This window comes from Heterodontus francisci, chromosome 41, assembly GCF_036365525.1.
Source record: "Heterodontus francisci isolate sHetFra1 chromosome 41, sHetFra1.hap1, whole genome shotgun sequence".
Classification (NCBI taxonomy): domain Eukaryota; kingdom Metazoa; phylum Chordata; class Chondrichthyes; order Heterodontiformes; family Heterodontidae; genus Heterodontus; species Heterodontus francisci.
In genome coordinates, this window is record NC_090411.1 from 14090887 (window position 1) to 14112387 (window position 21501).

General features: G+C 48.9%; 1 protein-coding gene across 1 annotated transcript; it reads right to left on the reverse strand.

Annotated features, from left to right (window-relative positions):
* Positions 1-1473: 1473 nt before the first annotated feature.
* On the reverse strand, positions 1474-20422 carry adsl (adenylosuccinate lyase). Its single transcript, XM_068019333.1, has 13 exons — positions 20205-20422; positions 15150-15353; positions 12786-12830; positions 12616-12695; positions 7470-7641; positions 6686-6732; positions 6344-6434; positions 5793-5862; positions 4825-4972; positions 3837-3927; positions 3294-3383; positions 2441-2617; positions 1474-2141 (listed from the first exon to the last, which is right to left on the reverse strand). Exons 1-13 carry the CDS (start codon positions 20379-20381, stop codon positions 2055-2057), a joined length of 1479 nt encoding a protein of 492 aa, XP_067875434.1. The 5' UTR covers positions 20382-20422; the 3' UTR covers positions 1474-2054.
* Between the last annotated feature and the right edge of the window lie 1079 nt (positions 20423-21501).

Genomic DNA, 21501 nt, shown 5'->3' on the forward strand with positions numbered 1-21501 from the left:
ACCCCAAACCCAACCTCAATCCTCACCTCCATCCCTAAACCCAGCCTCAATCCTCAGCTCCACCCCCTAAACCCAACCTCAATCCTCACCTCCACCCCTAAACCCAACCTCAATCCTCAGCTCCACCCCCTAAACCCAACCTCAATCCTCACCTCCACCCCTAAACCCAACCTCAATCCACAGCTCCACCCCCTAAACCCAGCCTCAATCCTCACCTCCACCCCTAAACCCAACCTCAATCCTCAGCTCCACCCCCTAAACCCAGCCTCAATCCTCAGCTCCACCCCCTAAACCCAGCCTCAATCCTCACTTCCACACCAAACCAAGCCTCAATCCTCACCTCCACCCCAAACCCAACCTCAATCCTCACCACCCCAAACCCAACCTCAATCCTCAGCTCCACCCCCTAAACCCAGCCTCAATCCTCACTTCCACACCAAACCCAGCCTCAATCCTCACCTCCACCCCTAAACCCAGCCTCAATCCTCACCTCCACACCAAACCCAGCCTCAATCCTCACTTCCACACCAAACCCAGCCTCAATCCTCACCTCCACTCCTAAACCCAGCCTCAATCCTCACCTCCACTCCTAAACCCAGCCTCAATCCTCACCTCCACCCCTAAACCCAGCCTCAATCCTCACCTCCACTCCTAAACCCAGCCTCAATCCTCACTTCCACACCAAACCCAGCCTCAATCCTCACCTCCACCCCTAAACCCAGCCTCAATCCTCACCTCCACACCAAACCCAGCCTCAACCCAACCCCTAAACCCAGCCTCAATCCTCACCTCCACCCCTAAACCCAGCCTCAATCCTCACCTCCACACCGAACCCAGCCTCAATCCTCACCTCCACACCGAACCCAGCCTCAATCCTCACCTCCACCCCTAAACCCAGCCTCAATCCTCACCTCCACACCAAACCCAGCCTCAACCCAACCCCAAACGCAGCCTCAATCCCCAACTCAACCCAAAGAAGGGTCACTGACCCGAAACGTTAACTCTGCTTCTCGTTTCACAGATGCTGCCAGACCTGCTGAGTGGTTCCAGCATTTCTCGTTTTTATTTCAGATTTCCAGCATCCGCAGTATTTTGCTTTTATCAACCCAATCCCTATTCAACCAGCCCCAAAACGCAGCCCCTAACCCAACCTCAATCCCGAACCTGACCCCAAAAATAGTTTGACACCCCAACACAGCCTCAAACCCCAACCCCAAGCCAGCACCAGCCCAATCCAATTTCAGTTCAAACCATCCCACTATAGATCTAAATGAATTCCCATTTTGTATGCAGTTTCAATCGTAATAATCGGAGCAAATCCTACTGAAGGATGGGAGCGCGTAAATAGGTGAGTGGATTTGGGGGCAATATTGAAGAAAGTGGAGAGTTTATGGGTTGATATATGATTGAACCTCTTCCTCGTATTAAAAATGTTTTCGATGAATATTGCTAAACACATTGAAAGAAAAGCTGTTTTGTAAATCAAACTGCACAAGGTCTTTATTCAAAAGCAATCTTTCAGAACTCATTTGAGTAGAAATCTTTACCCCAAAAATCTCATGGGCAGTGATGCCGGATTGACTCACAATTGGAATAAATTTAATAAATTCATGCTATGGTGTCTGAAGTCTGACAGGACAACTCTAGCATAGGTCATGTGATGCAGATTGTACCATGATTTTGAGTGGAGGGGTGTTTATCACATTTCCACATGAACCTGGACAACAGTCTTACAAGGTGCGTGTGAAGCTCACATGGGCTTCATGACAGCTGTCGGTTGTCTGTGACTACAGAGATGTTGCACGATTTAGTGAACCCGATTAACACTTTCTTCTGTCATTTATCAAAATCCTTCTGGAGGCAACTAATGATCAACTGTTTTAAGTCAAACAGATGAGTCTCTGCTTCTCAGATCTACACGTCTCTCACACACACACACACACACACACACACACACACACACACACAATGCTGCTCCATGCAGGAATCTGGAACATGGTGGAACCCTGAGGTATGTTGGGCTCTGGACTCCATCACTTTGTTTGCAGATTTTCTCACAGCTCCAACTGAACCTTCACTTCCATCTGACTTGCATAACGGAATAATAGCGGCCGAACCTCCTGCTCCAGGAATCTGGTAACCTTTCAGGGCAAAATTCAAATTGAATCAATACCAAGATCACATACTCTCATGGGATTAAGATCCATGTTGAAGAGACCAGTCTCAACCTTCCCCAGCATCTCGAGCATAACGGTGGGGAACTATAGTGAGAGGAACACCAGAGGGAGTTCCAGACAGAGGAAATGGCTGCATATCACAGCTGTGAGGGCAGGTCGGCACTAAGGCACGTGACATCAGCCAGTATCAACCTGTGGCATCAATGATTATTTAGCAGTGACAAGCTCACCGTGTACCCCATGTTTCTGTGCCTTGCTCTCACCTGCTGTGGGGCGCACCCAATGAAGGACTTCGGGTCAAGCAGTGCCTCGAGCTTCCCGTGGATGGGGCTGAAGTAGGAGTCGTCCCGAATTCTGCTGATCAGGTCATTGTCGCCTCCCTCCTGTTTGACCACGGCAGCTGCCTGCTGGGACAGAACACGGATTCGCTCGTGGCAATCCTATAAAAGACGGGAAGGAAATAAATCCCAGTCAAAGGCGTTACGGTGAGGGTCACATGAGAAACTCCAGAGATGGGGAAAACAGCGGAGTCTCAGGGAAATTAAATCCTAACATACCACCCGTGTCAAGCCCAGGCTCCCCAAACACCAAATCTCTACCTTGTGCTAAATGTCTGGAGCCATGGATTCAATTCGTTTTCTGAGCATCCACTGCAGATAGAACAATCAGCAGGAAAAACATCAGGTTAAAATTACTAAATCATTCTTATCTTAATAAAATTATACAGAAGTACAAATAATCAGATTTTTAAAGATTTGTCTTTAATCCTTAATCTTTCAGTGAGCATTTGACCTAAATGTTGCTTAAAATGAAGTACACAATTTCTTCCAAATTGAATCTGGTGCAACACATTTTCATATACTCCCTACCCCAGCCGTGGTGGAGGTCGGGGGGAGTTGTGAGGTGCAACCCATTTTCCTACCCCCAGAAATGGGGTGCAACCTGTTTTATGTCCCACAAACACAGGGGGGGGGGGGGGGGGGGGGAAAAGGGTGACTCATCTTACTTCCTGCCCAACACCTGGGGGTGTGACCAGTTTTACTCGCCCCCAGACACAGGCGGGGGTTGGTGACCCGTTTTACTGCCCCTCCATCCCAAGCACAGGGGAACACTGACCTGCCTGTTTTCGCCGGCTTTCACCATTGCCATGATGATGTTTTCTGTTGCCATGAATGGAAGCTCATGACGAATGTGGCGTTCAATTACCTGGAACAGAAAGTAGAGTAGCGAGAATGGCGGTGAGTGGGGGCAGACAGCAAGATTGAAGAGTGAGCACACTCCGACACTCTGTACTCCCACCCTCTACCCCTACCCATCCTGAGAGTGCCAGAGATACCCTGTATACCCACTCTCCCTGCCACTCCCCGCAAGTATCCAAATACCCCTTGCTCTCTGTAGTCGTGGAGATGCTGCAGCGAGCAGCCACTACTGAGGACCGTCACTCACTCCCAAGCGCACAAGATCCCAGAGCTGTTGCGAACCGCAATGTCGACTCAGAAATTCATATTTCGATGCTGTTGCTCCCTACAATGCTCAACAAAATTATAGGGCTCCCCACCCCCCATCTCAGGTCTGCAAACACATCAGGAACGATTGGCTGCAGCATCTTAATCTTGACCAATCTCCCCTTATCATTCACAGGAGACATAGCAGTCCTACCTTTGGGTAAACGACCAGCCCTTCAGTGATGTTCTGGAGTGTGCTCAGGATAATATCTGCAGTGAGGAACGACTCCGGTAGACAGATACGTCTGAAGAGTGGTAGGAAAGCATTGGGGGGGGGGGGGGGGGGAGGTGGGGGGGGGGCCAAGAGAGAGGGAGAAAGTAAGTGTGTGGCAGGGTGGGGGGAGCGCAGAGAACGAGAGAGAGAGCACACATGCAAGAGTGAGCATGGTGGCGGGGAACAGCAAGATGTGTGTGGGGGTGGAGAGGGGGGTTGGGGACAAGAAAGGTAGGGGAGGAAGAGGGATAGATGTAGTGTCAGAGAGAGAGAGAGAGAGAGAGGGAGAGGGAAAGAGAGAGAAAACATGTCAGTGACGAACACACACCCTGACAATGTCCAGACATACTCAGCACATTATTGGACACACTTGCTGCAACCTGTCCAAAGAAATCCAGCCACACAGTCTCAAGGGTCTGGGTTCATTCGCAGCCCAGAAAGTCTCCGTCACTGCTGCGGTTCGTGCTCTCATCAGTTTGACATCTTGATCCAGCACCCTGAGGGACTGACTCAAGGACACAGCTGGCAGTCTCAGCAATGCCTGCGGTACAAATCCCAAACACTCTCACCAGCGGCACTGACCATTCCTCATGTGAACCGTCAATGCGAGTGCCGTCTATTCAGCTTTGCAAGGCATCACCATGGAGCCTGACCATGTCCCACACAACATGCAGAGAGACATGCCCACACAGGATAGCAATAGGAAGGAAGCTAGGGTGACTGCAATGGCGGAGAACAGAAAATGCAACAAAGAGCAGGGAGAGGAACCCGTCAACTACTGGTCCCAACGACACTGATTTACCCCGGTTTGGGGGGGGGGGGGGGGGGGTTGATTTGCACCCCTCCTTCTCCACCTCCATTGGTCAGTTGGTTGCTTGTCAAGTATGGAACCAATCAGGAAGTGGCTCCTAAGATGTGGCGAGGTTACCTGTTGGCGGTGTCGTCCAGTGTTCGCTCAAACCACTGCACAGCCGCTGTCTGCAGTGGGTCTAGGATCAGCATCATGAGGTGCCGGGCCAGACTGCAGCAACGTTCACTGCGCATCGGGTTCCTCTTGTAGGGCATCGCACTGGACCCTGCAAACGACAAGCATAGTGACAGGCAATGAACCTGTATCCCCAGAACTGCAACTGTACCCTGTCCGCAGACTGACCGACTGTCTCCTCCCCTCCCTCCTCCCCGGCACTGACCAACTGCCCCTCCTCCTGCTCTCCGGCACTGACCAACCGCCCACCTCCCAAGCCCGGATTAACTGACTGCTCCTCCCACCGATCACTGACTGACTGTCCCCTCCTATCTTTCCCACCACATGTTCCTCAGTCAGTGACTGCAGCAAAGCAATGGACTGATGGATTAATTTTTCTATTTCTTACCCTCCCTTCCTTAAGAAACGGGGCAGATCTTTCACCTTTCAGTTCTGGTGGTGCCAGTGCAGGTCGAGTCAGTCAGGGCCAGGGAGAATGTGACGACAGGCCTGAGCTGGACCCTGACCCCAGCGTTCACACACGTACTTACCAACGGGGGCCTGTGGGAATCTTAGCTGATTTCCCCACCATCTCAGGGGTACTGATGGTCACTGGAGCTCAGGAGACCAAGTTTAGAACAAGGACCCATCCGCTCAGAGTCTGTACTACACGCGGTGGGGAGGGTCATTCACACCGACCTATTAGGCCCTGGATCCCCAAAATCAGCAGAGGAGTGAGCTCGATAACCGTCGTGTCCCTTCGCTGAACCGGGAGGGGCATGTCAGCTTTACAGACCCACAGAGCCCATTGGAGCAAACACCCACTGGACACCCACCTGACACAAAATTCCCCCCCCCCCCCCCCGAGGCAGAAAATACCCCTCCCCTGAAGGGTCATGTCTCCTCGCCCAGTCACGTCCTTCCCCACTCACCAATCTGATCTTTCTCAAAGGGCTCCTCAATCTCTTTCAGATTTGCCAGAAGACGGATATCAGTGCAGATCTGAGGGAAACAAAGGGTTGGATTATCCGTTTACTCCCATACTCAATAGCACTGGTTGACACCGTTCAGGCCGCCATAAACCCCTGCACCAAACCCCACCCTATACGCGTTCAGCTCCTGAGGTGTGCCACCTCTGTTCAGCTCCCAGCTGGCCCGATGACTTCAGGGCTAAGGGAGACTGTTTCCTCCCAGTCCAGACTGACTATGCTGAGAAACAGGAGACACTGGAACTCTCCTGTAGCTCAGTCAGGCTCCAGAGTGAGCAAGCACCAACAAAAATACTTCTCACATTGTCCAAACGCAATGCAACATTGACCTTCACACTCCTACTGCTCAAAAACCCAGCCCTGGAGTTTTTCCCCAATCAAAAACTGAATATTTATTTCCCAGAGTCTCTTACTCTTACTGATCGTTGCTTTCTTTGACTCTATGAGCTACATTCACACTCGACACGAACGCAAACCCAGGTCACTTTGCTAACCTTGTGAATGGTTGCCCCAAGGCTCGAGAGCACAGCTAGTGAGTCGATGTCCACTTTGCGACTGTATGTCTGTCCAGTCACCAGGTAGGTCCTGAGGGAAAACATAGAAAATGTTTGAACTCATGTTCTTGCCCACCAACGCTCAACACTGCTGTACTGGGTTTTGCGGGGGCCGGGAGGGGGGGGGGGGGGGGGGAAGCGGGGAAGAGGAGAGGTGGATGGAGGGCAGAGGGAGTACGGCACCTGTTGGTACCCTCGAGCAGACTCACTGACCACACAGGGTAGAGGGGAGGGGCGGGCGGTGCTGACTATCAACAAGCACACTCACAGATCATAACTCACTGTTTAAATCCTGCCATCTCTGTGACTAAGCGGTCGAGCTCTTCAACCTGAAAGAGAGGGGAGCCAGAGAAGAGCATGAGAACAGCAGCAGAGAGTGTGAGAAAGTGCCAACAGTAGCAGTGGGGAAAGCCGGGGGGGGTGGGGGGGTGGAGAAGAGAGAGAGTGCAAGAGCAAAGCAGACACAGAGCAGAACCGGGACCAATCAGACTTTCAGTGTTCATGTATTAATTAGAAGTGGATGTCAGGGGTGATGGAAGGGTGCAGTGTTCAGAGTGTCTTTTGGAATAGAAATTTATACTGCAGGAATGTTTTCACTAGAACAAAGAAGTTTCCAGGGTGATTTGTGCCTTTTAAAACTATGAAGAGTTGGAACAAACAAAAATGCTGAACTTCGATAGAGAGAAGTGTGAAGATGGTGCCTTTTGGTAGGAAGAATAAGGAGGTCACATTCTCCTTGGGAAATAAGTGTCTAAATGGGGTAGAGGAACAGAGGGATCTGGGGGTCCAGATACACAAATCACAAAGTAGCGACACAGGTTAATTAAGTCATAATAAAGTTAACAAAGCATTGGGATCCTTTCGCGAGGGATAGAATTGAAAAGCAGAGAGAGTTATGTTCAACTTGTAAAGAACCTTGGCTACACCAGGGGGAGGAGCCTCAGCTCCGGGGGGGGGGGGGGGTGAAGTGGATCAGGATTTCCATTGGTATTTATAACTGACCTTCTGTGATGAGCGTGCAGCCACTGAAGTCGACCATCTCCCATCCCGAGTTGCTCGCACTCACCTTGCTATGGTCTCCCTCGAAGAGCTGCAGGAAGCTGGCCTGAGTGCCTGTCGTTCCCTTCACTCCCCGGAATCGCAGCTCGTTGCGGGCACGCTCCAGGCTTCTCAGGTCCATGCAGAGATCCTGGAGCCAGAGGCAGCAGCGCTTCCCGACGGTGGTCAGCTGGGCCGGCCTAGCCAATCACAGCATAGAATCCAGTGAACAAACCAATCATGGCACAGGATCCATTCCACAATCACAGTCACACTCAAATAATTAGAACACAGCACAAACCACCAACTTGCATTTCTTCATGATCTTCAACAGAACATACGAACTAGGAGGCGGCCACTCGGCCCCTCAAGCCTGCTCCACCATTCAATAAGATCATGGCTGATCCGATTTATAACCTCAACTCCACATTCCTGCCTACCCCCAATAACCTTTGACCCCCTTGCTTATGTTCCAAAAATGTTCCAAAGCACTTCACAAGAAATAATCAAAAAATGGAGACCAAGATATTAGATGGGGTGATCAAAGCTTGGGAATAAAGCTAAGTTTTATTGAGAGGGCGGGGGGAATGAAAGGATTTAGGGAGCAAAGTACAGAGCATGGGGTCTATGCAACTGAAGACACGGCTGCCACTGGTGAAGCAAATGGAAGGGAGGCTGCACAAGGGGCCAGAGTTGGAGGGACAAAGTTTGGGCAACAGGCCAATCAAGCCTGCCCCACCATTCAAGACAATCATGGCTGATTTAGGCCTCAACTCCATTTCCCCACCCCCATATCCCATGATTCCGAGACCAAAAATCTGTCTACACCAGCCTTAAAGATATTTAACAATGGAGCAACCACAACCCTCTGGGCCAGAGAATTCCAAACATTCACAACCCTTTGAGTGAAGAAATTTCTCATCTCAGTCCTAAATGATTGTCCCCTTATCCTGAGACTGTGCCCTCATGTTTTAGATTCCCCAGCTAGCAGACACAATCTCAGTGTCTACCCTGTCAAACCCCTTCAGAATCTTGTATGCTTCAATGAGATCGCCTCTCTTTGTTCTAAACTTCGGAGAATATAGACCCAATTTACTCAGCCCTTCATTATAGGACAACCCTCTCATCACAAGGAACAATATAGTGAACCTTCGCTGTACCGACTCCAATGTAGATAGTATTCCAGGTGTGTTCTCACCGAGGCTCTGTACAATTGTAGCAAGACTTCTTTATTCTTGTACTCCAATCCTTTTGCAATAAAGGCCAACACATCATTTGCTTTAATTGCTTTCTGTACCTGCAGGCTAACAGTGTTCCTTGCATGAGCATATCCAAGCCTCTCTCAACATCAACATTTATAGCTTTCACGCCTTTTAAAAATATTCTGCTCTTCTACTCTTATGACCAAAGTGAAAAACCCTACACATCAGGACATAGGCTATCAGATCCTGGGGTTTTGTCAGATTTTAGTCCCTTAAGTTTCTCCAACGCCTTTTCTCTATTAATTACCTTTATTTCCTCACTCTTTTTAGCCCTTAGGTTACCCTCTATTTCTGTTATGCAACTTGTAACTTCTATTGCAAAGACAGAAAATATTTGTTCAATGTCTCTGCCATTTCCTCATTCCCTGTAATAATTTCTCCTGTCTCTGTTAAGGGACCAAAGTTCTTACAATCCATTTTAATATTCCTAGCTAGTTTACTCACATTCTATTTCTTCCTCTTTTGATCAACTTTTTTGCCGGCCCTTTGCTGGTTTCTAAAACACTCCCAATCTTCAGACTTGCTCCTATCCTTTGCAATATTATAAGCCTCTTCTTTTAATCTAATACTACCCTTAACTTCCTGAGTAAGCCATGGATGGATCCATCTTGATTTTTTATTTTTCAAATGGAATATTTTTGAACATTTTCAATTGTTTCTTTAACTGTTTATTTCTGCCATGCCTTTTAATCTACTCACCCGAACAACCTCAGCCAGCTTTTTCCTCATACCTACGTCACTGGCTTTATGTTTAAGATTCTTGTTTGTCATTGGAGTATGTCTTTTCAAGCTTAACATGGATTTCATTTGTATTATGATCACTATTTCCCAGCGGATCTTTTACCATGAGATCACTAATTAACATGGGATGTGGGAGTCACTGCTAGGCCAGCATTTATTGCCCATCCCCAATTGCCCTTGAGAAAGTGGTGGTGAGCTGTCTTCTTGAACCGCTGCAGTCCATGTCGTGTAGGTACACCCACAGTGCTGTTAGGGAGGAAGTCCAAGGATTTTGACCCAGCAACAGTGAAGGAACAGCGATACAGTTTCAAGTCAGGATGTGTATGGTTTGGAGAGGAACTTGCAGGTGGTGGTGTTCCCATGCATCTGCTACCCTTGTCCTTCTGGGTGGTAGAGGTCACGGGTTTGGAAGATGCTGTCAAAGGAGCCTTGGTGAGTTGCTGCAGTGCATCTTGGAGACGGTACACACTGCTGCCACTGTGCGTCGGTGGCGGAGGGAGTGAATGTTTGTGGATGGGGTGCCAATCAAGTGGGCTGCTTTGTCCTGGATGGTATCGAGCTTCATGACTGTTGCTGGAGCTGCACCCATCCAGGCAAGTGGAGTCAGGCGAGTTACTTGCTGCAGAATTCCCAGCCTGTGACCTACTCTTGTAGCCACAGTACTTATAGGGCTGGTCCAGTTCAGTTTCTGGTCAATGGTAGCCCCCAGGATGTTGATAGTGGGGGATTCAGCAATGGTAATGCCATTGAATGTCAAGGGGAGATGGTTAGATTCTCTCTTGGTAGAGATGGTCATTGCCTGGCACTTGTGTGGTGCGAATGTTACTTGCCACTCATCAGCCCAAGCCTGAATGTTGTCCAGGTCTTGTTGCAGTTCTACACGGACTGCTTCAGTATCTGAGGAGTCGCAAATAGTGCTGTACATTGGGCAACCATCAGCGAACATCCCCACTTCTGACCTTATGATGGAGGGAAGGTCATTGATGAAGCATCTGAAGATGGTTGGACTTAGGACACTACTCTGAGAAATTCTTGCAGTGATGTCCTGGAGCTCAGATGATTGACCTCCAACAACCACAACCATCTTCCTTTGTGCTAGGTATGACTCCAACCAGTGCAGAATTTTCCCCAATTCCCATTGACTCCAGTTTTCCTAGGGCTCCTTGATGCCATACTCAGTCAAATGCTGCCTTGATGTCAAGGGCAGTCACTCTCACCTCACTTCTTGAGTTCACCTCTTTTGTCCATGCTTGAATTAAGGCTGGAATGAGGTCAGGAGCAGAGTGGCCCTGGCAGAACCCAAACTGAGCATCAGTGAGCAGGTTATTGCTGAGTAAGTGTTGCTTGACAGTGCTGTCAACGACACCTTCCATCACTTTACTGATGATTGAGAGTAGACTGATGGGGCGGTAATTGGCTGGTTTGGATTTGTCCTGCTTTTCTTGTACAGGACTTTCCTGGGCAAATTTTCACATTGACGAGTAGATGCCTGTGTTGTAGCTGTACTGGAACAGCTTGGCTAGGGGCGCAGCCAGTTCTGGAGCACAGGTCTTCAGTACTATTGCTGGAATGTTGTCAGGGCCCATAGCCTTCAGCTGTTTCTTGATATCATGTGGAGTGAATTTAATTGGCTGAAGACTGGCATCTGCAATGCTGGGGACCTCAGGAGGAAGCCGAGATGGATCATCCACTCAGCACTTCCGGTTGAAGATTGTTGCAAATGCTTCAGCTTTGTCTTTTGCACAGACGTGCTGGGCTCCCCCATTATTGAGGATGGGGACATTTGTGGAGCTTCCTCCTCCAGTTGGTTGTTTAATTGTCCACCATTCAGGACTGGACGTGGCAGGACCGCAGAGCGTAGATCTGATCCGTTGGTTATGGCATCACTTAGCTCTGTCTATCGCATGCTGTTTACGCTGTTCAGCATGCATGTCATCCTGTGTTTTAGCTTCACCAGGTTGACACCTCATTTTTAAGTATGCCTGGTGTTGGTCCTGGCATGCCCTCCTGCACTCCTCATTGAACCAGGGTTGATCCCCGATAGCTTAATCCCAAGTTGGTTCCACATGTATTGCTCCAGGAAACTGCCACAAAAACATTCTACAAACTCATCTTCTAGATCACCCTTGCCAATTTGATTGATCCAGTGTACAAGATTAAACTCCCCCACAATTATTACATTACTTTTGTTACAAGTTCCAATAATTTCTTGTTTGATGCTCTGACAAGTGGTTTAACTCCTTTGAGGCGGCCTATAAACTGCTCCCACCAGCATTTCTGACTCTTGCTGTTCCGAATCTCCACCCATACTGATTCTACTTCTTGATCCGAGTCCAGGTCCTTTTTCATGAATATGCTTATGTCATTCCTTTACTATCAGAAGTGCTGTAGATTACAGAGATAGGGCAGAGCGAGGCCATGGAGTGGGGGGAGGGGGTGATTTGAACACAGTGATGAGAACTCTAAATTCAAGGTTTTGCCAGGTCAGGACCCAGTGTAGGTCAGCGAGCACAATGGGTGATGGATGAATGGGACTTGGTGCGAATTAGGATATGGACAACAGAGTTTTTGATGAGATGAAGTTTACAGAGGCTGCAGGATGGAAAGTCATCCAGGAGGGCAGTGATATAGTCAAGTCTTGCAGGTTACAAAGGTGATGGGGGCGGAAGCTCAGTTCCGGGTCAAGACTCAAAAACAGTCTGGCTCAGCCTAAGAACTGCAACTCTTCCCTAACAGCACTATGGGTTTACCCACACCACATGGTCTACAGTGATTCAAGGCAGCAGCTCACCACCACTTCTCAAGGGCAATTAGAGACAGACAATTAATGCTGGCCTAGCCAGTCACTCTCACATCCCAAGAATGAATATTTAAAAAAAAAGTGGCTGGGGAGGGAATAGTATTAGTATCAAGGATAAAGAGTTTATGGTGGATCTTTTCAATGTTTAATGGGAAGAAATTACAGCTCACCCCAGACTGGATGCTAGGCCTGCAAGCCGAGTGATGAGATGGCTGGGGGTGGCCAGTCTTTTGCTGTGAGCAGATATAAAAGTAATGGAAGAATACCTGAGTCATAAGAGAGTGGTATTAATGACAGGAGGAGATTCTCTGTGTTGGAAATGTCTGTGGGCGGAGTGAGCGGTGCTGCGTGCCTTGTGAAATGCCACTTACTGGTAGTGAGTGAAGCCGAGTGTTGGCAGGTCAGCGTGTTTCTGGGCAAAATCCGCCAGACGGCTGATGACTCGAGCCAACTGCAGAAAAGGGAACGAGAGACAGTCCATCAAAGCAACTCTCACACATCAACTGAGCGACTGCAGAAATCAGCACATAAGCAGCCTCACCTTGGGCAGGAGAAGGTCAAAACCATCACGGAGAACAATCAAATCCTGGGAGGGTGGGGAAGAGAAAGGAACAATTAATACAAAAGAAATAGAAAAGTGAGGGTGGTTGGGGGGGAGGGGGGTCATGGAGACAGGGATACAGATATGGGAGGTGATGACACACACATCAGGACACAAATTGGGTGGGGAGGGGTGGTTGGAGAAACAGGGTTGCAGACGCTGGCTTTTGAGGGGGGTGGAGGTGCTTTTGTCTATGTCATGTACCTCCACTCCATACAGCTGGGAAGGACAAAGGCACTTTATATTTAGAGCCAATACTGCAATACTAATTGAGTTGACACAGAACGATCAACTACAAGAACTCCATTACAGACACCAGCATAATGGGTCAGCACTTGCTCCAGTGACACACAACCAAGAATTGTAGGACAGAGCAGATCGGAACCTGTCATGGGCCTGGGTCCTGTTTGCAGACATGGCCTCTCATCTGGTTTCAAAACCGGACCGGACTGTTGACAGGAAATTCAATTCCGCTAACTGGCTAGAAGGGAGCGTGCAGAAGGAGTTTTACTTTGAATCCAATCATAGCTAGAGAATCACCAGTAACAGCTTCTCTTCCCACTCCCAGTGTTAACTCTCAAGTCCAAGGATCTATCCTTGGCCCTTCTCCTGTTTCTCATCGACATGCTACCCTCAGTATCATCCAAAAACATATGTTCCACACATACGCTGACGACACCCAACTCTACCTCACCACCACCTCTCTCGACTGGGCGGCACAGTGGTGCAGTGGTTAGCACCGCAGCCTCACAGCTCCAGCGACCCGGGTTCAGTTCTGGGTACTGCCTGTGCGGAGTTTGCAAGTTTTCCCTGTGACCGTGTGGGTTTCCTCCCACAGCCAAAGACTTGCAGGTTGATAGGTAAATTGGCCATTGTAAATTGCCCCTAGTGTAGGTAGGAGAATGGTGGGGATGTGGTAGGGAATTTGGGACTAATGTAGGATTAGTATAAGTGGGTGGTTGTTGGTCAGCACAGACCTGGTGGGCTGAAGGGCCTGTTTCAGTGCTGTATCGCTCTATGACTCCTCCAATGTCATTGAGTTATCAGACTGCTTATCCAATATCCAGTATTGGATGAGCAGAAATTTCTCCCAACTAAATATTAGGAAGCCATCGTCTTCAGTCCCCGCAACAAAGTCTGTTCCCGAACTACAGACTCCAATCCTCTATCTGGCAACTTCTGAGGCTGAACCAGTCTGTTTACAGCCTTGGTGGTGTATCTGACCAAGAGATGAGCTTTTGACTACATATACATTCCATCACCAAGATCGCCTACTTACACCTCCATAACGTCGCCTGAATGGTCTCTGCTTCAGCTCATTTGCTGCTGAAACCCTCATCCATGCCTTGATAACTGCTAATGCACTCCTGGCCCACCTCCCATCTTCCACCCTATATAAACTTAATCTCAACCAAAACTCTGCTATCTATATTCTAACTCGAACCAACTCCTGTTCACCTATCAGCCGTGGTGTTCATTGCCCATATTGGTTCCCAACTGTTTTCAAATCCCTCTATGGCCTCTCTCCTGCCTATCTCTGTAATCTCCTCTAGCCCCACAACCCAGAGATCTCTCCAGGCCTCTAATTCTGACCCCTTGGGCATCCCTGATTTTAATCGTTCCACCACTGGCATCCATGCTATTTAGCTGCAGAAGACCGAAGATTTGGAATTCCCCTCCTAAACCTCTCTCTCCTCCTTTAAGGAGCTCCTTAATACCTACCTTTGACCAAGCTTTGTCATTTGACATTATTTCTCCTTACTTGGCTCGGTGTCAAACGGTTTGATAATGTTCCTGTGAAGCTCCTCGAGACATTTTACTACATTAAAGGCTCTATATGAATGCAAGTTTCGTTGTTATCTAACCCCCGTGCTGTACCTGCTCTGGGAGTGTTTGATGGGGACAGTGTAGAGGGAGCTTTACTCTGCATCTGACCCCGTGCTGTAGCTGTGCTGGGAGTGTTTGATGGGGACAGTGTAGAGGGAGCTTTACTCTGTATCTGACCCCCGTGCTGGGAGTGTTTGATGGGGACAGTGTAGAGGGAGCTTTACTCTATATCTGACCCAGGCTGTACCTGCTCTGGGAGTGTTTGATGGGGACAGTGTAGAGGGAGTTTTACTCTGCATCTGACCCCAGTGCTGTAGCTGTGCTGGGAGTGTTTGATGGGGATAGTGTAGAAGGAGCTTTAATCTGTATCTATACCGGGCTGTACCTGCCCTGGGAGTGTTTGATGGGACAGTATAAAGTTTGGTGGCTCTGTCTACAATAATTGGGTCAGTCCCAAGACGAGAACCATCATCTAACCGTGTTGTCCCCAACGTAGCAGGACGTGGCACCAAGATGTATAATGGCAGCAGCTTTCGGGCAGCAATGCGCAAACGTGTGTACATGGGCCATGACATCATGGCGAAGCTTCTTCTCCTCCTCGACGGCCATCCTGAAATCAATGTTTTCGAGATTTGACTCCATTTCCTGGAGCTGCTCTTCTGTGATTGGCAGCCCCAGCTCCTGCAGACAGAAAGAGCAGTGAGAACCAGAATGAGACATGGACTGAAGCAATGCACACACCAGCTAGTGTGCACAATCCCAGCACAGACACCACTAGCCATCTTACTGCACTCACACACAGCCCAGTATATGCAACCTCAGCACATACATGCTACCTACTATAATCAATCCAACTACATACAAAGAACCCAGTACATGCAATCCTGGCACACCCTCGATACACAGAAACATACAGGATCAGGACTAGGCTATTCAGAAAAGGTTAAGGGGAGACCCAATATATATATTCAAAACTTTGTGGAGTTTTGATAGAGTAAGTGGGGAGTAAACACTACCCAGTAGAAGCAATCCTGGCACACCTCACTGAATAGTAACAGCAGTAAGCCATTCAGCCCCGTAAGGCTGCTCCGCCATTCAACTGGATCATGCAGAGGGAGCTTTACTCTGTATCTAACCCATGCTGTACCTGTCCTGGAAGTATTTGATGGAGACAGTGTAGAGGGAGCTTTACTTTATATCTAACCTATGCTGTATCTGTCATAGAGTCAGAGTCGTACAGCATAGAAACAGGCCCTTCGGCCCACCACGCCTATGCCGACCATAATGCCTATCTGTACTAATCCCACCTGCCTGCATTAATTCCACATCCCTCTATGCCTTGCACATTCAAGTACCTGTCCAGCTGCCTCTTAAATGTCGCTACTGTTCCTGCCTCCACCACCTCAGGCAGCTCATTCCAGATACCCACTATTCTTTGTGTGAAAAATTTACCCCTTTGATCCCCTTTAAACCTCCTCCTTCTCACCTTAACTCATGCCCTCTAGTTTTAGTCACCCCTACCATGGGAAACAGACTCTGGCTATCTACCCTATCTATGCCTCTCATCATTTTATATACCTCTATCATGTCCCCTCTCAGCCTCCTTTGCTGCAGGGAAAACAGAGCCAGCCTATCCAATCTCTCTTTTTAACTCAAGCCCTCCAAACCAGGCAACATCCTTGTGAATAATCTTTTCTGCACCCTCTCTAGCTTAATCACATCTTCCCTGTAGTGCGGAAACCAGAACTGCACACAGTACTCCAAATGCGGCCTGACCAACATTATGTACAACTGTAACATGACATCCCAACTCTTGTACTCAATGCCTTGGCCGATGAAGGCAAGCATGCCATACGCCTTCTTCACCACCCTGTCTACCTGTGTTGCCACTTTCAGGCAACTATGTACTTGCACCCCAAGGTCTCTCTGCTCAACAACACTCCCCAGGGCCCTACCATTCACTGTATATGTCCTGCCCTGGTTTAACTTCCCAAAATGCATCACTTCACACGTGTCTGCATTAAATTCCATTTGCTAATCTCTTGCCCACTTTCCCAGTTGATCTATATCCTGTTGTAACCTCACAACCTTCTTCACTGTCCACTATACAACCAATTTTGGTGTCATCTGCAAACATACTAATCATGCCCCCTACATTCACATCCAAGTCAATATATATGACAAACAGAGGGCCCAGCACCAATCCCTGCGGCACACCACTGGTCACCAGCATCCAATCTGAAAAACAACCCTCCACTACCACCCTCTGCCTCCTATCACCAAGCCAATTTTGTATCCAACTGGCTAACTCACCCTGGATTCCATGTGTTCGAACCTTCTGGACCAGCCTACCATGTGGTTCCTGGGAGTGTTTGATAGGGACAGCATAGAGGGAGCTTTACTTTGTATCTAACCCCATGCTGTACCTTCCCTGGGAGTGTTTAATGGGGACAGTGTAGATGGAGTTTTACTCTATATCTAGCCCATGTTGTACTTGCCCTTGGAAGTGTTTGCTCATTCCCAGCATTCCTCCCTACATTACTAACTGCAGTATAAATGGAGAGGTGAATTTAAACCAGTGAGAAACCATCCATATGACTGTGTAAACACTGAAACAGCTCAGCATCTCCAAAGGGGCTGCCATTGTATCTCTGCTATCTTATGCAGCCTAATTGTTTCCCCATTCCTCACCCGTGCCAATGAATCCCGTCCCGCCCCCACCAAGCAGCAGAATTCGAGGAGACTCCGGCTAGATTACGTAACTGGAGACCACCAAAGGAATTCTGCAGTCAGTCCAGTGTGGTACTTCTACTCTCTCCCCCCAGAGAGCACAAGCTCCCTCCTGCTTAAGACAGCAAAGGCATTAAAACGTACTTAAAGGTGTAGTTCCAGAGGACTGCTGGATAACTAACGTAATTCTATATTTAATAGGGGGGACAGAACATGCCCAAAGAATTATAGACCTATCAGCTCAACGGTGGTAGGAAAAATAATGGAATCCCTACTAAAGTAGGGAATAGAAGAGCAGCTAGAAAAGAAAAATATAATAATGTATAGTCAGCATGAATTTCAAAAAGGAATATCTTGTTTGACCAGCCTCATTGAATTTGAGGAGGTTGAGACAGAGTTGACAATGGTGATGCAATAGATGCTCTTCATCATGATTTTCAAAAGGCATTCGATAAAGTGCCTCATAATAGACTAATAAATAGGGCCAGAGATTATGGTCAGGGGACAAGTGGCAGAATGGATTGCTAGCTGGCTGCAAGACAGAAAGCAGAGATTTGGAGTAAAGGATAGTTATTCAGAATGGCAGAAGGTGGGAAGTGGTCTTCTACAGGGATCAGTGCTGGGACCACTGCCATTCACAATTTACTTATAACTTGGAATCAAAAACACAATTTCTGAATTTGCAGATTACACCAAATTGGGGAGATAGCCAACACAGAGGAGGACTGCAACAAATTACAGGAGAACATTAAACTTGCAAAATGGGCAAATGAAGTTCCACATGGATAAATATGAGGTAGTAGATTTTGGTAGGAAGAATAGGGAGGTCACTTATTACTTGGAAGGTGCGAGTCTAGGTGGAGTAGAGGAACTAAGGGATCTCAGAGTACAAATACACCAATCACAAAAATTTGTGCCACAGGTTAGCAAAGCCATAAAAACAAACCAAGCAGTAGGCTTTATAGCTAGAAGGATAGAATTGAATAATAGGGAAATTATGCTAAACCCGTATCGAACTTTGGTTTTTGCGTGCAGTTCAGGTCTCCGCATTATAAAAATATAGAGGCACTGGAGAGGGGTGCATTTAAGATTGATAAGGGTGACACCAAAAATGCGTGGCTACATATCAGCAAACGATAAACACACTGGGTTCCGAAGAAGCGTTCCAAACGAAACGTTAACTCTGCTTCTCTTTCCACAGATGCTGCCAGACCTGCTGAGTGGTTCCAGCATTTCTTGTTTTTATTATAAATACATTGGGTCTTGCTTCTCTTGAAAAATGGTGAGGGGTGACCTAATAGAGGTCTTTAAAATTATGAAAGGCTTTGATAGAGTGGATACAGAGTTTGTTTCCAATTGCGGGGCAGCGCATAACTAGAGCCCATCAATACAAGATAATCACTGAGAAATCCAATGGAGAATTCAGAAGAAATTTCTTTACTCAGAGTGGTGAGAATGTGGCCTCCGTGTCTCGAGACACAATGGGTAAACGCCTGGAGGTGGTCAGTGGTTTGTGAAGCAGCGCCTGGAGTGGCTATAAAGGCCAATTCTAGAGTGACAGACTCTTCCACAGGCGCTGCAGATAAAATTTGTTGTCGGAGCTGTGACACAGTTGGCTCTCTCCTTGCGCTTCTGTCTTTTTTCCTGCCAACTGCCCACTCTTTAGTGGAACTTACTACCAGAGGAAGTGGGTGAAGTGAATAGTACAGATGGATTTAAGGGGAAGCTAGACAAGTATATGAGGGAGAAGCAAAGAGAGGGTCACGATGATCAATTTAGATGCGTAAAGACGGGAGGAGACTCAAGTGGAGATAAACGCAGGCATGGATTAGTTGGGCCAAATGGCCTGTTATGTGCCGTATATCCTGTGTAATCCTGCTGCCTCTGCTCAGACATGTTCACAATGGCATTCCTGTCAGTCCAGTAACTGGGTTACAGCAAACATCACAAAGCGTTCCTATCCATAGGACAGGAAATGAGATAAACCCAAAACAAAGAGACTGAGGGAGGGCAGGAGTAAGTGGGCATGGGAGAGGGTAGAGAGAGCTGGTGGGTGGGGAAGGAGAGGGTAGAGAGAGCTGGTGGGTGGGGAAGGATCACTGACTCCAATGGGGGCCTCTCTCTGCTAGGGTTGGAGCTGCTTCATTTGCTCCCACTGACAATATGGCAGAAATAATGAATCTGGGACAAACTTGAAACTCTAACCTTTGTCCCAACCCACCCACCGGCTCTCCCACTGCTCTCTCACTTCTCCGTAGACCCCAATCCACCCCCCGGCCCCCTCGCCCACCCTCTGACATCTCCTTGCCCCCCTCTCCAGTCCCCTGCCCTCTCCTCACCTCCCCCATTCCCCCCAGGCCCTCTCCCCCCGCCTCCCCCATTCCCCCCACGCCTTCTCCCCCCGCCTCCCCCATTCCCCCCACGCCTTCTCCCCCCGCCTCCCCCATTCCCCCCACGCCTTCTCCCCCCGCCTCCCCCATTCCCCCCACGCCTTCTCCCCCCGCCTCCCCCATTCCCCCCACGCCTTCTCCCCCCGCCTCCCCCATTCCCCCCACGCCTTCTCCCCCGCCTCCCCCATTCCCCCCACGCCTTCTCCCCCCACGCCTTCTCCATTCCCCCCACGCCCTCTCCTCGCCTCCCCCATTCCCACCACGCCCTCTCCTCGCCTCCCCCATCCCCCTCCTTCTCCCCCCATCCCCCTCCTTCTCCCCCCATCCCCCTCCTTCTCCATGCTCCCTCACACCCACCCTCGCCTTGCCCCCTCACCCCTCCTTGCTTCCCCCAGGCCCGCTGCCCACTCACCCTCTCGCCCCTGGCCAGGTAAAGCCAGAGCCTGCGCCACGTGCTGAATTTCTTGAACTCGCTGAAGTTGAAGGCCATCTCCGGGGACGAGTACCTGCTAACTAGCGGCGAGCGGTACCGCATGAAGTCGCCGCTGTCCCCCTGGCCCCTCCGCTCCAGACCCCCGACCAGCGCCATAGAAACAAGCAGCTCACCGCCACCCGTGACCCGCTCTCCCCCGTTCCCCACCCCCGGGGCAAAACAGCTAATTGGTCGACACCCAGCCAATAGCAGTGTCCGGTTACACCCGCAGCCAATGGCAATGTCCGGTTACATCCTCAGCCAATGACACTGTCCGGTTACACCCCAGCCAATAGCAGTGTCCTGTTGCATCACTAGCCAATGGTAGTGTCCGGTTACACCCCTTCCGCTTTCTCAGTCTGCTGTAGTCTCAGCCAATCAGCGTGCGAGGAGCGGAGAATGAGCTGAGAGCCGCCCCAGCAGCAACTGATATTTATGTAGCGCCTTTAACACAATAAACTATCACCAGGTTTCACAGGAGTATTAAAGAACAAAATTACAGATTGAGCCACTTCAAGAGCTATTAAGGCAGGTGGCTAAAAGCTTGGTCAAAGAGAACATCTTAAAGGAGTAAAGTGATACAGAGAGGTAGTGAGGCACAGGAATGTAGGGAGGATATTCCAGAGCTTAGGGCCTCCTCAACTGAAGGCACAGTTACCAATGATGGAGCAATTAAAGTCTTGGATGCTTAAGAGGCCAGAATTAGAGGAGTGGTGATATCTCAGAGGGTTGTGGAGGTGGAGATTACAGAGATAGGGACGGGCGAAGCAATTGAGAGATTTGAAAACAAGGATGAGAATTTTAAAATCAAAATGTTAGTTAACCAGGAGCTAATGTAGGTCAGCGAACACAAGGATGATTGGTGAGGGTTGGGATATGGCTTCTCTTCCGGTCATTACTTCACTGATGATCTGCTGTTTTGTCAGGTCACCAATAAGCTGCTTGTGCAGTTAGTCTGTGCGCAGGAGTCAGTGAGGGGACACAGTGAGAAGGAACATTTGCCTGAGTGAGAGACATTGCCAGAGTGAAGCTGGAATTTGGTGCATGTGAGAATTCGCTGCAGAGGGGAAAAGAGGGGCTCCTTTTCCTATCGTTTTATAGCCTCCAGCAGCTGGTGAGTCGCCTTCCTTTGACTCCAAGGTAGGTGATTGGCTGCTGAGTGTTTTATCATTTATCTTTCAAAACTCAGGTAATTTTAGAAATTGTAAGATTTTTATTTGGTAATACTAGTTAAGCT